A 16104-nucleotide genomic window follows, 5' to 3' on the forward strand; every position below is an offset into this window, starting at 1 on the left:
CTGAGCAAAAGATAGACTGTTTCAAGGGAGTTTTGATTTGGTGATGTGCACACTGTAGTGCACACTCCTAGCTTCTAGGAGGGGGACTTTATGGCAATGAAGTCATCCCGTGAGTGATCCGCAGGGATGTTGTGCTGCTCAAACTGTTGCTTCATAAAACTACAGACTACTTAAAACTTCTTACAACGAAGGTGGCTTAGCATTTTGCAGGACAGCGTCACAAAATACTGTGAAATATGTCATAACACAACAAGCTCTGACCCCACTGGCCATTGTACCTTCAAAATCCACTTTAGCAGTGCATCGATTCCACAAAATCTTTCAATACTTCTAAAACAAATCCGTCCACACGAGATGTGCTGATTTTACAGAAGACTACATGCCAGGTCCAGCCGCTTAGGTCAGAGGGAGGTTACCAGTTTTCCTGGTTGCAGCCTCAGTGCTTATCTAAAGCAACGTGGCTTCTTGCACATTTACCCCAGTCCCCCACCTAAATAGTGAAATAGCAGCAAGAAAGCAAAAAAAGTTATGTCTTAGTGCCAAAGAATAAACAGATGTTAACCAGTATGTCCACTAAACTAGTCTGACACCTGGTTCCTCCAGTATGCACCTTAAACTGTTTTCGTGCAAGAGCCTGAACCTCCTAAATGCCCCCATTCATCCTTGTGTGTGTGTGTGTAACAGATAAAGCACAGCATTTAATATGTGAATGTGAATGGGTGAAGTACTTTAACAACAGAAAAGTGCTATAAATATCTATATAACCCCATTTAGGGTTTATTAAAGGATTTACTGCTTTGAAAATTTATTGTTTCTTATAAATGGAAAATAGTAAACATTTGCTGATATTGTGAAGACTTTCTATTCACAGTTTAACTAATGACGCGAGTCGACAACACGCAATGTATGGCTCCCCCCCCCTGCATTTTAGAGATTGAACTGTTAACTGAACACAGTATCATAATTTTTCCATCTATCATCTTTTAGTTACATTAAGAGTCATTAGCTGCAAGCCCCAAGCTTAACACCTCTTTTGGATGATCACAGTCAGGCGGCGCACAAAGTAATAGGCCAATATTGACTCCCTGCCATATGGGCTCTCATCCAACTTTTACAAGCCACATGTGGTTATGAGGCGCGACGACTGTGACAAAGACGAGGGATCAGAGACCTTGGATTATGATGCTGGAGCGCAGGTGCTGCATACAGGATTTGGTCTCACTGAAGTGGTATTGTAACTTGATCTTGATTGGTATTTGCCTGTGTGCTTTATTGTATCCCTATCACTTGAGAAAAAAGAGGATTACCAGGTAGAAGACTTCACATAACCTTAGGCAACTTTCATATTCAATCCTCGGCCAATCTTTTCCATAAGATTTTTTTTTTTTTTATTGTTGTCTAGTGTATATGTACGGGAGTGTGGCAGCTGCTGTCCGCCCTGACAACATTGAACTGAAACTCCCAGAGTTATCAACACTGCATCTTCGCATCCATGCTGCAGAAAGCAGAGATTGGACATTTTCAATCTATACCGCCCCTCTGGGTATCTAGACTGCAAGTTATTATTGCAAACTGCTGAATATGCTTGCGAGGTGAACATTACAATCATGTTTTTCCTGATAAGGCAGTGTTAAAACAAACAAAAAGCTACCCACTTTCCCCCCTTCTCCTCACCGCCCAAGGTCTTTGATTGAATTGATCTCTATGCAAATGCTTCTTTTTTAATATGTCCCATTTTCATAAAAACAGCGCGATGGAAGATATAGCAGCCCTCACTCTGTCTGCAGATGAAGAGATAGCACTTGGGTGATACCCATTTCTGTGGCCATATATTGTTTTGTAACCACGGCGCTGCATAAAAAGCAATAAAGAGCCTCTACAAGCCAATGTAATTACACCGCATCCCCGCTGTACGAGATTCTCTATTAGAACAATGGCACTGATATAGGCGTTACAGTCAGTGCTACAAAGTGACATTAAATCATAATGAAGCCACTATATTTTAACTGGCAGGTGTGTATGAGGCCAATATAACGCACTTCACATATCAGCGCTATAGAAAAAGGAAGAGGGAGATATGAGTGACGGGTAAATTCCGTCTCTCCATCAAGGTTCAGCTGCGATGTGGAAGACACTGAAAGTGAACTACGGTGCGTGCGTCTTCCTACCTTCTCGTGGATCTCCTGCGTGGACTGAGCATCACAGAAGGCAACGGTTGCTAAGTCTTTAAGGATGGGCATCTCCACGGTGCAATCACGCCCGTCCAGCAGGGCCACCAACGGGCGGGGATGCATGGGCCCGTTCATGATTTGAGGCCGAATACCTGGAGAGATACATTCAAGAAGAGGAAAGATTATTTTAAACAGAAAAGGTATTAAGAAAGTAGCTTTCAAAATCAGGAAAGATGAAATCCAAATAAAATATAAAATGTAACTATCACTAAATTGCAGTCTTCACTCAGTTAATCAACACTCAGATAACAATCATCTGCTGTGTGTATGCATGTGTGCACTTGTGTGTGCTGATTAGGATGTAGCAGGAAGCGGGGCTTCTCCGAACTAACAAAAGTTGCTCAATAAATCAATGCGCCTACTCAAGACTGGATTAGAAGACGGGCTCACTTGCAGGAATCCTCTGGGTCTGGCTCTCAAACGCACACAGAAACATTTACATACACTGACACAGATAGGCGAATGCAAGCAGACAGTTTCACACAATCATATGAAGGGGAACAAATTCCCCTGTGTGCATACTGACACGCACACTTTGGTCGTTCTCTTTTACCAGTTAAAAAACGGCAGTGTGAGTGGAACCAGCTGCTGTGGAACAGGGGTGAAAAAAAAGAAGAAGAAAAGAGAAACACTGTGAGGACACCTTTAGAAATGCCTCATAAGAGCAATGCATCATTGAAATGAAGAGCATTGGAGAAAACGCTACAAGCCTGAAACAAACTCGGAAGCGACTCGCAGCTGCACTTCGGCACACTTGACAAAGTGCGTGTCGTAACTCGGGTTTCTGTCGCCGCTCGGCTCTTTCTCCTCTCCTTACTCGCTACTTTTCTCACTTGAAGTAAAATGAGTCAAGAGAAGCCGAACTCCCCAGCGGGATCGACCTTCTCACACATCCCACTGAAGAGGACGTGTCGCGCTTCGAAGACAGACAATTACCAGCCCCTGCTTCATACAATGTTAACAAGTGAGGAGCATCAATATTCATGCTTCCCTCAGATGCTGGCCTGTGGACGGAGAGACTTTAGAAGAAGCAAAACTGCTCCTTGCTAAGAAACAGCATCGCAACACTGCACAGGTCACCATATTCACCCCGACAACAAGATCCCCTGCGGATGTTTCCCTGTGACTTCACGACATCACGTTTCTTATCTAGGTTTGCTGCTAAGATCTGTATCGGGATGCTCATGCATGACCTCACTCTGTGCACGCACTAGTGTATGCATAGCTCTCAAAGTTATCCTGAAGATTACAATGACGCCATGCGATAAGGAGCAGGGTGGAGAAAGGGAAAGGAGAGCAAAGGTGGAGGAGGTCTCATTAGGGCAGTGCTCTTTGGGATTACAGCACACAGCATTGGGACCGATATAGGTGAGATAAGGAGATTTAAGATGAGATGTGTGTGTGCACAAACAAGTTAAAATGCACAGTGAGAAAAACAACAGGTGGGAGGGGAGGAGGGGGGAAGAAAAAGAGGAGCGATTCAGAGAAGAGTGAAATTAAAATGTAAAACAAGGAAGCATAAAAACAGACTAAACACTGCCTGTTAGCTTAAAGAGCTCCCAGGAGACTTATCAGGGGAGAAGGAGGATGAAAGGAGAAGGAGCACATAAACGACAGCAGAGACGCAGAGAAAGCCCAGCTGACAGAAAGCGAGCAGTCCAGCAGTGTAGCCTCTTAGGGCAGGGGGGGAGGATTGTAGCAAAGATGTCGTCTCCGTGCGCCTTCCGCCTGTTGTCATGGTGATCACTTAACAGGCTTTGGCTGCCAGTTTTAATGCACTTTATTTTTGGCACCGCCGGCATCTGCGCCATGAGTTGGGGTCGGAGGCGCAAACGGCCGTATCCACCCCACTCTTGCGGTGCAAAGGGCGGAGGAGATGTTTTCTCCCCTGACATACAGACAGCCGCCTCCTCCCCTCTCCCTCCGCCTCCTCATCTCAAGCCTTCCATCAAACGCCTCCGTTGCTTCCTACCTCCTTATCAGGCTCCCTGTTCAAGACAGCTGACATGACGGTGGGAAAGGTGAGGCTTACCAGCTTGGCTGTCGCATCTGTATGTGACAGCTTGTTGAATATTAATAGAGGCAGCTGGTAAAGACTGGGCAGCAGTGGTCAAAAACATCAACACCAAACTGGCGAGGGTGTGTCAGAAACACTCCACGAATGGTGGTTGATCGATCGAGTGAAACAAATGACTGGATTGTTTGTAATGTCATTGTAAACTGAACACGTCTGGGTTTTGGACTGTTGAAAGTTATGTAAGAGGCCAGTAATAAGTCATTTCCAAATACTTTGGCTTATTTTTCTTCCCAAAAATCACACAAACTCTATTCAAGCTTATTCTATTCAAGATTTTCTTACATGTCCACTAGAGGGCAGAAGAAAACATCTCACAACTATCAATAAAAGTTGTTAACAAATAGTCTATCATAGGTGGCAACATTAGGATTCAGCAGATGTATTTAGTTGCTGATGAGCTTTTATTCTTGCTCAGAGTCAAGGTGCAAATGTGCACTAAAGTAAAAACAATAACCTAAAACAGGCTAAAAACTAAATGCCACTTGTTACTTGTCACTGATTCAGAGATATGAAGAAAAATACTGATTATGGCTTCTCCCTGCTTCATCCTACCAGTGTGTACTTGTATCTAACAATTATTGGCGCACAGTGTGTGTGCACGTTAGAGAAGCTGTAGATGAAGCAGTAGGAGAGAGGAGTGGTTGACAGGCTGTGTGAAACCCTTAGGCAGAAGTTAGATAGGCTGAACTCCATGAATCATCCACCGGGTTCCTCTGACCTTTCAGTCTCTTACTCAGTCTCTTAATCTCCCTCTTGTCGACTTCTTCCTCTGCTACATTTTAAAGTATCGTTGGCACTGTTGTATTTTCGCAGATCTCTCCCTGTATGATAGCATCTTCTGACAGCTCCTCTTTGCTGCCGATGTCTAGCCCTGAGTGACCGTTTGCTCACTGCGCATCTCATTTTCTTTTTCTCCCTTTTCACATAAATTCCTCCCCGACCTCTGCTATCATTCCTCAGCTGTCTTTCAGTAATCACTGCCCCTCCTTTCTCTGTCATTCTTTCACCTCAACTGTCATTTCTTTTCCTCCATTTTCTATTCCGACCCTCAATTCCAGTTGGTCTGTCTGTCTATAAGCCGAAGCGCGCATGTCCTCCTGTGTGACAGATTGATTCTTACACTGTTGATTTTGATGGAGAGGATATGATATATTCAGGCAGGGAAAGCAGGGAGGTGACAGGCAACACTCCCTCTGTGTTAAATTGACAGCAAGTACATCAAACCAGTCTCAACCGGAACCGCTGGGTTTGTCAGCTGCACAACACCACAACACCCGTTTCTGATAGGTGATGCGTTCATGACACCTTTCTCACCACCTCTTTTCTCCGTGGTGATACTCAACAGCATCCCTGTGCTCTGTGCATCTATAACAAGTCTGTACCAATCTAAATTAAGTAGAATATAGAATTGTGTGTGTTTAGATGTGTTCATACATCTGACAATTTAAAGCTTCATATTTAAGTCACAATAATGGATGGGGAGTAATAGTCTCGTAACCAGGCAACAACGCCCGGGGCTAGAAAATGAGGGCAACGCAGAAGTGCCTGAAAGTATCCACTTCCTCGAGTGTCCACTCGAGGCTGGCTTCAAAAGCGCTAATAAACTCTCGTGTTAAAATAAACATGTTCACAGGCTGTTTCAAAAGACAGTTTTCACGTCAATAGTTAATTTTCTCCTTCGTAACATCCTTGATATGAGGGTTTCTGTTTCGCCATCTTGGTTGCAAAAAATGGATGTGATGAGGAGGGACGGGTCTGGCACCCATTAGCTACCGACGTGGGATTGACAAGATGATAGCCAATGTGGTTTCATGCCATTTTGAAATGTGACATGAAAAAGATGTTCAAAATAGGAATTTTAATCTACAGGTATCGCCACCTGGTGGCGGCAGTTTGTAAAGGGTCTCTTTTTACTGCCTGAGTGGTGCCTTACGGGGTATTTTTCATGTAACCTTCTTATTTTTCAGTTAATGTACATTTGAAAGTACATTCAAGAAGTCTGGTCCTGAGAATTCATAATGGGATTTCATCAACCAATGAGGGATGGAATGGAGTGACTATCATTTATATACAAACTATGCAAATAGTCGGGGTTTAAAAAACTTAACATCGCCTTCATCAAAAGACTGGTTAAATATTGTTGGAGAAATCTATGCAATGGAAAAAATGACTTGCATTCTCAGATTAAAGGAAGATATTTTCGTTGCTAAGTGGGAGAAGTGGACATTATATGGCACCAAGGAAAATTAATGAACGAACAAAACATTTAAGGTCTATGACTCTGTATATCTATTGATGCATGCCTGTATAAAAGTACATATATAAGCTGGAGTATGTATGCTGCTGAGCAAAGGCAGGCATGCATACGGTAGTTGATTAGAATTGGCACCCACACCTTTTGTTCGCTTTAGTTCTGTTTTGTTTTGACTGTGTGCTTGCATGGTTATTTCTCCTGTAATGCAAAACATGTCTATGTTTAAACTGTGACAAAACTATCAATAAAAATTACAGTGTCAAAAAAAAACAAACTTAACATCGATCTAAAGGCTTTTTGGCTTGCAAATTATGGGTGAAAAGGTAGTAAAAATCCCCTCTAAAGTGCCATAAACTAGAATAATTTTGTGCTTTGAAGCCACCAGCAGTTTTCTCAAGATTACGATATACTGTCAACCTCCAATTTATCTTTTATCTCAGCATGAATTTAACTCTTTGGAACAAGACAATCTCAGTGAGAGGCACTGCAAGCCTTGGAAACAAGCTTTAACCTCCACTGTGACAAGCACTCTCTAAGCTCACTTGTTTTAACAGCTGTGCAACACCTTTTCAGAGGCAACAGGCAGGAGTAAAACAGCATTTTCAGCAGGTCTACCATGTTCTCTGCAGGTTTACGTCCTGGCGCCTTGGCAAACGCGGCCGCTGGCCACCTGACTGCAAACAGCCAGAGGATTTGAACTGAAGCATGAGCACAGACTTTCATACGGTGCACCAAATCTCAACAAATGTGTTAAGTGAAGGGCAGGGGATTGTGGAGTATTGGAGGTAATGTCAGAGCCGCAGGAGGCAGAGTGCTCTTAATTTCACTCACTCCTCCATTAATTAATCTCCCTCATTTCCTTTCCTCCTAGTTCTTGCGTCCTCTGCTTGCCGCTTAACTGTTGCCAGGCTGCAAATGCATGCGCGTGAGATGTTTAGGGATGAATTAATTTTCTTTGAGGGGGGCAGCTGCTGTTGTGGGTTTACCTGCCAAAGGAAATAATGCATGTGATGCATGTTCACACGCATACACACCTCCTGCTGTGGTGTAATATGTGTAATGATAGATTTGGGGCTGTAACTAATGATTTTCTTCATTGGTGATTAATTATTTGATTTTCTTCAACTATTTAATTAATTGCAAATCTTCGACATGTCAAAAATTAGCGACATAAGTGACATTTTCTTATTTAATTTAACCACTAATCTAAAAACATTTAATTTACAGCCTGATAGATACGACACTGTTCTGTACAGGTATCCATGGTTTATCTGCTGGTTATATTATTCAATTAAATACCTCTGCTTTGTGATTACTATACTTTTGGAATGAAACTAACACACAAACACATCTAAAATAATTCTCCCTGCTAAAAGCACAGACATATTTATCATGAGGGCTCCAAGACGCTGAAAGACGAGCCTTGAAATGATTTTTTTTTAAAGACATCCATGGCTGCTAGATATTATGTTACTAAAGTCTTTTTAATTCCCTGTAATAAAATGTGGGGGCTCAGTTAGCGGTCTAAAAACAGAACATTTTTCTCAATTAGATTGCACACCAGTTGTGGAAAATGAGAACTGGGTCACAATGGAAATTATTTTGGAAATCTAGGCCTCCAGTAAAAAAGCTTAAAACCACTTGATGTAGATTACCAAACTTCATAAGATCAGTGTTTTTCCTCTTTCTTTTTTCCCAGTAATCTTACTCAGTATTTAAATCTGTATTTAAATTCTAATCATTCCTTTAGACAAATACAACCCTAACTCAGTCCGGGCTGAAGGCTGCGGTTTCTGAGCCAGAAACACTTAGTCAGAGTCTGGCAGCAGGAAGTAGCAGAGCGGCGTACCGGGAGATGAGGCCAGTGTTTCCATTATGTGGTGAAGGGAGCTAGGAGTCTTATCCTACCACTGGCCTCTGCTGCTGGTGCTATGTTGCCTCCAGTGAGGGGAAGGGGGACTAGAGGGGCAACGGGGAAATGAGAAATTAAAATCAAGAGAAGAGCAGAGAAACAGAAGTCACTTTAGTGCTAATGAGAGACAAGCCCTCCGCCATACTATAATCATCTTCTGCCACAGGTTACCTAGCAACCCCAAGCTGCTGTTTGCAGGTGGCTCCATCTCAACAACAAGGTTGGGTGGGGGTTGCTGCTGACCGCTAACTGTTACAGCCATTTACTGTGCCACCCTGAGCTAACACATGACCCATATACTTTCCCTGCTAAGCCCAAAAGGAGCAGGCTGCGTGTGAGAGGTGGGGCATGTCGATGGTGGCGAGAGAAGGGTTATAAAATGGTCACGTAACGCCTGCTTTACATGCGCGCTTTGATATTAGCGATTAGATGAAACTTTATTAATCCCTCGGGTGGGTTCCTCCGGGAAATTCAGTTCCAAACCATATGAACATGTGGTTTCATTTGGACTTTCCCAGGCTGGCAAAATAGTTGACAATCTACCTTTACGTTTAGCGGAAACAGTTGCCGTTTAAATAATTTAAACACTCTAAAGAAAATATGGAGCCATTTTGACAAGGATTTCGTTTTGATTTAAATTCAAATTACAATCAAATCATTGCTGATTTTCTTGGCAAAAACGATTCTACAAATCATTCAGGTCACATGCGCCACACAATAAATCAAGACTGAATGCCTTTTTTGGCTATTATAAAAGAAACATGTCACTCGCAGTGGATTGCTTCAGCTGTTCTTAATTAAAGATAATTCTCCCAGAAACTTGCCAAAAAGGCCAAACAAAAGCTTACTGCTGTAGTAAATCTCACGTCCTCACTGCAAATTGGCATCTCTACTGTGAGTTAGGGAAAAAATGAAAAAGTTTTAGACAACTCTGAGAAGAAAGTTGAATCTTTTTTTTTTTTATATTAGTGGAACAATCTTGTCACGATTGTCTCTCAGGTTTGACGTTCCGGTTAAAATTTTCATGCAAATCATATTAATAATTTACTGATTCCCTACATAACCTGACTTTAGTCACAACCCCACTGCTTGCATTTCCTAACAGTACATGCCAAATCACCCACAGAGTGCAAAACAGCATCAACCAAAATAGAGGCCTACAGTGGTGCACACACTATGTAGGCCAACTTTATGTTACAAATGTTTTACAGGCACCGAGAGGCCAGCATGTATACCCTATACCTGACTATAAATACTACTTTTCTTTTTGATAAATCTTATAGTTATGGCTGGATCAGGTGATGCTTACCCCTCAGTTACACTGTAATAGACCTAGGCTGCTGAGTGCTTCCTATGATGAACTGAGCCTTTCTTCTTCACTCACCTCTTTTCACTTTTATACCACTCTGCATTTATACAAGCAACTGAGGTGATCTGCTAGAAACCAAAGCAACTAAAAGGAGGTTGCAGTTGCAGCCAGTTGGGCAATACACATTTTTCCCTCATGACTGATAGTTAAGGTGGGCAATTCTTGAGCAATGTGATGTCACATGAGAAAACTCTACAGAGGAAAGCCAGAGCACATAGGATGGTCTGCTGTGTACCAGATGCACTTTAATTGGTAACAAATTAATTAGGAAGAAGATTCTAAACCACATTCATGTTCAACAAAAGGCCTTCAAACCACATTTCCATGCTGTAAATGTTCTTGTAGAGGAAAAGGTTGCAAAGGCAAAGTGAGATTTTTATGAAAACGTTGACATGAGGGTCGATAGTATGTAACTGGGAGGTAATGAATGGGACAGCAAACCTTGGTGAACAGCCAGGAGGTTGCTGCGAGGTAAAGGAGAAGCTTGCTGTGCACAGGTTACAGTGCTGTTAGGTCAAACAACACTTTGTGTTCCTCACTTAAGTTTCCCTCCATTTCACATGGCGCTTGTACTTTTACTTACGTGTGCACATAAAACCTGCCCGTGACAGCACGAGGTCATTGCATGAGTTGTAGTAGTTGAAGAGAGCGGGTGTGGAGGGCGGGCATAAGCACCCTTTGTTGGCAGCCTCCTCCCTGCCCTTCCCTCCCTTCACTTCCCCAAAAGTAGCACACAAAGGCCACTTGTCCTCCGCTGCCAGTGCCCCACCCCTGTCACCACCCGGCTGCCCGCCACACCAATCCATCCCCTGCCAAGAAAATGAGCGCACGGCTGTTTTAAATGGTACCCTCTGTGTGCACTGGCGGGCCGGAGCTCGCACTCCACTGCGGGACAAAAGCGAGTGTCAACAGCATCCATGGCAGAACCACGCCGGACCTCCCATTACCTCCCCTTCCTCTCTCTTTTTCCCGCTCTTTTATTCTTCGGCGTTGCCCTGAGCTACAAAGTGCAACTCTGAGCCCAAGACTGCAGAGGCAGCAAAAACCTAGTAAGCCCAGTTCAGCAGCACAAGTAACAGACCCCGAAATGACTACTCCTTACCGGGCACGCAATGCATCCACACACATACACACACACTCTAAAACACTGCTCCCCTCCTCTCCTCTTACCCATACTCCCTCTACCCCTCCCCATTCACCTACTTCCCTCCCACCTCCCACATGCCAGACTTTATTAGACATCCAGAAGAGAAAACAGGAAACATGCTGCTTGCCTGGAAAATGTTGTCTCCACATTATTCGTTTTTAAAGGCTATGCATCACAGCGAAAGCAGGAGATGACTGAGGCGAGTAGGGAGTGGAAAAAACAAAAAACACAAAAAAAGGAAAGTGAAGGACCCTCTGCAATCATCCATGGAGGGTACCCCCCCCCCCCCCTCCACTTCTTCCTCTTCTCCTCCTCCTCCACTCCTCTAACCCCCCTCCCCCTTCCCCTGGAGTTGCTCCTCTCGGTCTGGCCCTGTTGGTGAGGGGAAGGGGTCTCTGCGGTGCGGGCTCTCACTAAGCCCCTGGCTGCATCATCTTTAGTCCATGCCTTTGAGGGCAGGGAGAAAAGCACCATACACCCGCGGCGTCCTTATATGCACGCTTACTCACACACGCTGAGGTCAGAGCTGATGATCGGATGGTAGCAGGACGGAGAAAGACGGGGGCAGGAGCTTTTGTCCTTTTCTCTTTTCCTTTTTTAAATCTCCCAGGAAGAAAAGGCTGCTGCGGTCGGGGAACGCAGTAGCTGGAAACTCTCTCGCTGCTTCCTCTGCTGTCAGCTGCGCAACATTTATTCGCTTTGCGTGTCTCTCTATCGCTCTCTCTCCTTAGCTTTTTTTCTCCTGCCTTTGTCTTAGCAGATAATAAACCAGAAGCTGCAGAAAAAAAGACCTTGCATCGGGGAAAAGAGAGGAAAAAAAAAAAGATCTGTCTAAATCAGACGTGCCAGCTTGGACATACAGAGCTGGACTCTCTGGGCTTGCACAATTTACGGCTGTGTTCAGTTCACTTCACAGGATCCACACGCATAACACACTCAAGCACAATTCCTCCTCCCTTTTTTCCCTCCTCCTGCCTCTCCACTTTTTTATGTTTTATTTCTGATCTGGACTCCATGGTGTTTTGAGAATGCCTGCCCCTTTTCCCCCCCCTCACACGCACAGACACACACACTGGTTTGCTCCCAGCCTAAGCCTCACCTCCCTTTCCCTGCTGATTATTTGGTTTCCTTTTCTTCTTTTCTACTTTCATCTAGACCTTCTCCCCACTCCCCACCAAAAATACTGAACATGCACACAAACTCACTCCACCCTGATATTTTGGGGGCTTACTGGAAAAACATTGGGGAAGTGACATACACACTCATACCGCCTACCTCCCTTTGAAAATGCACGCACACACACACACACACACACACACACACACACACACACACACACACACACACACACACAAACTGCAAGAACAATGCAACATTCAAGCCACTCCAGCAACAACATTACAGCTGTAGACTTTGCTGTTCTTCACACCATCAGGGAAGTCATCAGAGCCGAGCGTGTTAAGTTCACAGTTTGGTCCCTGTAGGGGAGAGCTGACAGATCGCCTTGCTGAATGACTGTGAGGATGAGTGGCTGTAAACACCCTGTTTGGAATAACAAAGCAATCGGAGCCTCCCTGCTACTCGCCAGAGCACGGCGACGAACATACACATAAACACACGTGCACGCACACCGTCAGCTGCGTGACAAGCGTGACCAATACAGCAAGAGTCCGGCACGGTCACGCGCCAGAACTGATCATCACTCACAGTGAAAGCAGAAAGGTGAAACAGCACAAGCAGTGTCCATCTAAGTGTAAAGCTACTTCTCTTTTTTTGTCTGTGTGTAGGACCATGATGTATATCCGCTTAAAGTGTGTGTGCTTGCTCAGGTAATTATTGGGGCTGTTGTATCTCAGCTGCAAGAGCCCAACAAGCGGAGACATGACCTGTCATCCGAGCTACAGTCTGCAGCAATGACACATCTGAGAGAGTTTGACCATCAAAGGCAGTAGCAACCCACTTCCTGCCAGCCGGCCAGACATGCTCACACTCCTTATAAAGTGTGGGGATATGGCTGCCCCTCTGATCTTTCTCTCTTTAATAATATTAAAAAAGCTGGGGTGGGGGTTGTCTGTCTGACAGCAGTATATTAACACAAGAATATCACAGAATCCCAGAAGATGCAGGCATTCTGTGAGGGGGGTATTTTAAGAATAACACCCCAAGACAGAATGCTAATAATTGCATTGAGCTCCCCTGGTTTTTAGTGAATGAAAACGTGGATGAATTTACATTCATTCTCGCAAAGGTCAAAAATTCTCATTCGATTTTTCTGTGCAGAAAATTTTGGGTTAAAGCAGGGAAGATGCAGCTGCACAGAAGCAATAGGCTATGGATGGGGAACCACTGGCCCAGTTCAAAGAAAGCGAGATGTGCTCCAGCACTCGTCCAAAAGCTGACGAGCATGTAACGACATGCTTATTTGGAAGAGGCGAGTGAAGACTAGTGACGACAGATTGGCACTGCAGCATCCCATCCCTGCTCCCCACACCATTTCAGTTTTGCTGCCCAAAATGTATTTAATTGAAATTCTGACCAAAAAAAACCTTAGCGCTGAATTTCTGAAATATTCAGTGCGATAAAAATCTTAAAGTCAGATTTAATCAATTCCATTTGAAATCCAATTTTTTTAATGTCTACCAATCTTTATTTTAGCCTTTCATTTTTCTCTTCACTTTACACATAGTAAACACAGTCTTTGTGTAAACATAAGTGATCAACCTACTCTCAGGTGCTTTGAGTTGCACAAGGATGTAAATCTGGGTTTTTATATTAGCTGCCTCTTTAAAAAATTAGTGTGGCTTTCTACGGAAAAAAAAAAAGAAATCTGTTAAATTTTAAATCAACCACACTTACAAGAAAAGCAATAGTGCTGCTTTTCCTGGGATGCATAATAATACTTGAGGTTTTCAGTCTACACTCCTTCCTGCTGCATGGTTTCTCTGAGCGCCAACCTTTAGCATAGTAAGACATCAAGGGCAGCGTTCACGCTCTGGAAGACCCAACAAATGTTCCAAGCCTTCTTACAGTCCATGAGAGGGAGCCTTCTTCTTTAACCAGCCTAATTATACTGTGTGCGCCCTTTTAATGTAAGCGCTAGAACTTGGCTTCTGAGAGCACAGTGGATGTAGAGGCCCGTTAAATCCCCCTAAAGCAGTTAAAGGGATTTTAAGAAATTAAGTGGTAGAGCGAGCCAACCTGCCGCTTGGAGACGAGGCTTGAGCTGACCACATTATGACCAGAGGTTCAGGGGTTCATTTCAGATGCTGGACTTGGGTCAAAAAGAGGTTCAGCTCCACAGCAGTTAAACCCCAGAGAATATCACCAGACAGCTTTTACAGTACGTTTTTCTTGCTTTGATTTTTTTCTCCTTTTTAAGAGCTAAGTGTTGGTGTTCTATTTTTTATTTTAGTTTTAGTGGTATCAAGAGTTTGTGCATTCTTTAATGCAATTTTTTTCTAGCACACTGTAAGACCATGATTTTCTCCTGTACTGTACTTCTACTTATGCTTGATCTGCTCAAAAAATGTCCGCAGACTTTACGGAACAGTTTTCCCAATGAATACTGCTGGCTTCCACAGAGTAGGGCTGCTCAATTAATCGAATTTTAATCACGATTACGATCTGGGCTTTCAACGATCATTAAAAATGACTGAGCCGATTATCAGCTCCTCCCTCTTGCTTTACTCTCGTGCTGCTCCGTGTGGCAAATCGAGCGCACCTCTCTGCATTTCGAACACGAGTCACAACAATTAAGAGGACCCGAGGGATGCTCGGAAAGCTAAGCAGAAGTTATTTGGAGAGGAGAGTGACTCCCATTGGTTGAAAAGAGGTTAAAAAAAAAAAAAAAACTTCAGTGGTGTGGAAACATTATGGGTTTGCGGAGTCAGACGTGGATCAAGTAGCTGCACCACAGAGCAACACTGCAAAGTTCACTAAACATAGATGTTGACATTTTTCATTTATTTCTTATATTGCAAACATTTGCACTGTTATCAGTATTTGCACACTATTTTATATTATTTTTTAAAGTCATTATTCAATACATTGTTATTGTTAACCCTTTAAAGCCGGTCAGAGCAGCACACTCCGTTTTGTGTAGAGATGGACCGATCCGATATTACGTATCGGTATCGGTCCGATACTGACCTAAATTACTGGATCGGATATCGGAGAAAAATAAAAAATGTAATCCGATCCATTAAATATCACGAAAGCACCTCACAAAACTTGCAACACGATGTAACTCACCTCAGAACGTTAGCACGTCGTAGCAGTGGCTGTGGCATGCTGGACCTGTCCTGGTGTGGATAGCATGTGGAGCTTCGCTAGCAACCTGGCATTTCATCTCCGACAAAGTTATCCCCAAGAGAAGTAAAGCAAGTGTGTAAGTCCATCTCTGAATGTTTGTAAAGCATTCCTGCGTTAAGCTTAACAAGCGACTGCCTCTCCTGCTGCTACTTCAATCGTGAAACTGATCAGCTGATCGGCTTTTCTGTCGCGACTCCGTCTCTCTTGTTTGTTTTTGGTCCACTTTGCACCAGAAAGAGGAAACCAGCAGATAAACAACAGCAGCACGTTTAAGCTTGATCAGCTGTTGTTAGAATTTATTTAATATTACTTTCTACACCAGGATCTTTTTCTACTAGCTGACGGCTGTAACTGTGCAGGGGCGGATCTAGCAAAGTTTAGCCAGGGGGGCCGATAGGGCATGAACAGGGAAAAGGGGGCACAAAGACATACTTTTCTTTCTTATTCTCATTTAAAATGTCTAGCTTTTAATAAATAATTATCTGACACCCAAAGTTTTAATTTGATGTAAAATGAATAGAAGTCAATTACTGTATATAGTGACTATTAAGTCTAATATATATACCCTAGTAAGCTATAGTACTTTTTCCTTTGGGAAGGTACCATCTGTGCAGTCTGCAATTTTGTTGAAGAAAGATGTTGAATCTATTTAATATTTCTTGAAAAATAATTGATTTCTGTGCATTTTTTTTTCACACTGCATCAAATTAAGGTTGATTACGTCGATTAAGCATCATGAGGTGGCGCGTGAGGGGTGGTTCCCTATTTTTTATTTATTTATTTTTGTTGTTGCTGGGAGTTGG

General features: G+C 43.4%; 1 protein-coding gene across 6 annotated transcripts in view; it reads right to left on the reverse strand.

Moving 5' to 3' along the window:
• The window catches only part of LOC146703341 (C-terminal-binding protein 2), a 99973-nt gene that overhangs the window by 20133 nt on the left and 63736 nt on the right, over positions 1-16104 (reverse strand). For 5 of the 6 annotated variants that reach the window (XM_085466528.1, XM_085466526.1, XM_085466527.1 and 2 more), the window contains one exon: positions 2169-2323. In XM_085466528.1, coding sequence (XP_085322654.1) covers positions 2169-2323 — 155 coding nt within the window. Of the gene's footprint in view, positions 1-2168; positions 2324-11117; positions 11270-16104 lie in introns of those variants that run through there. The other variant, XM_085466530.1, reaches the window with a different exon arrangement.

Source organism: Copadichromis virginalis, linkage group LG8 (genome assembly GCF_057382275.1).
Source record: "Copadichromis virginalis isolate Kocher_CV1m ecotype Utaka linkage group LG8, C_Virginalis_male_GT1.1, whole genome shotgun sequence".
NCBI classification, from domain to species: Eukaryota; Metazoa; Chordata; class Actinopteri; order Cichliformes; family Cichlidae; genus Copadichromis; species Copadichromis virginalis.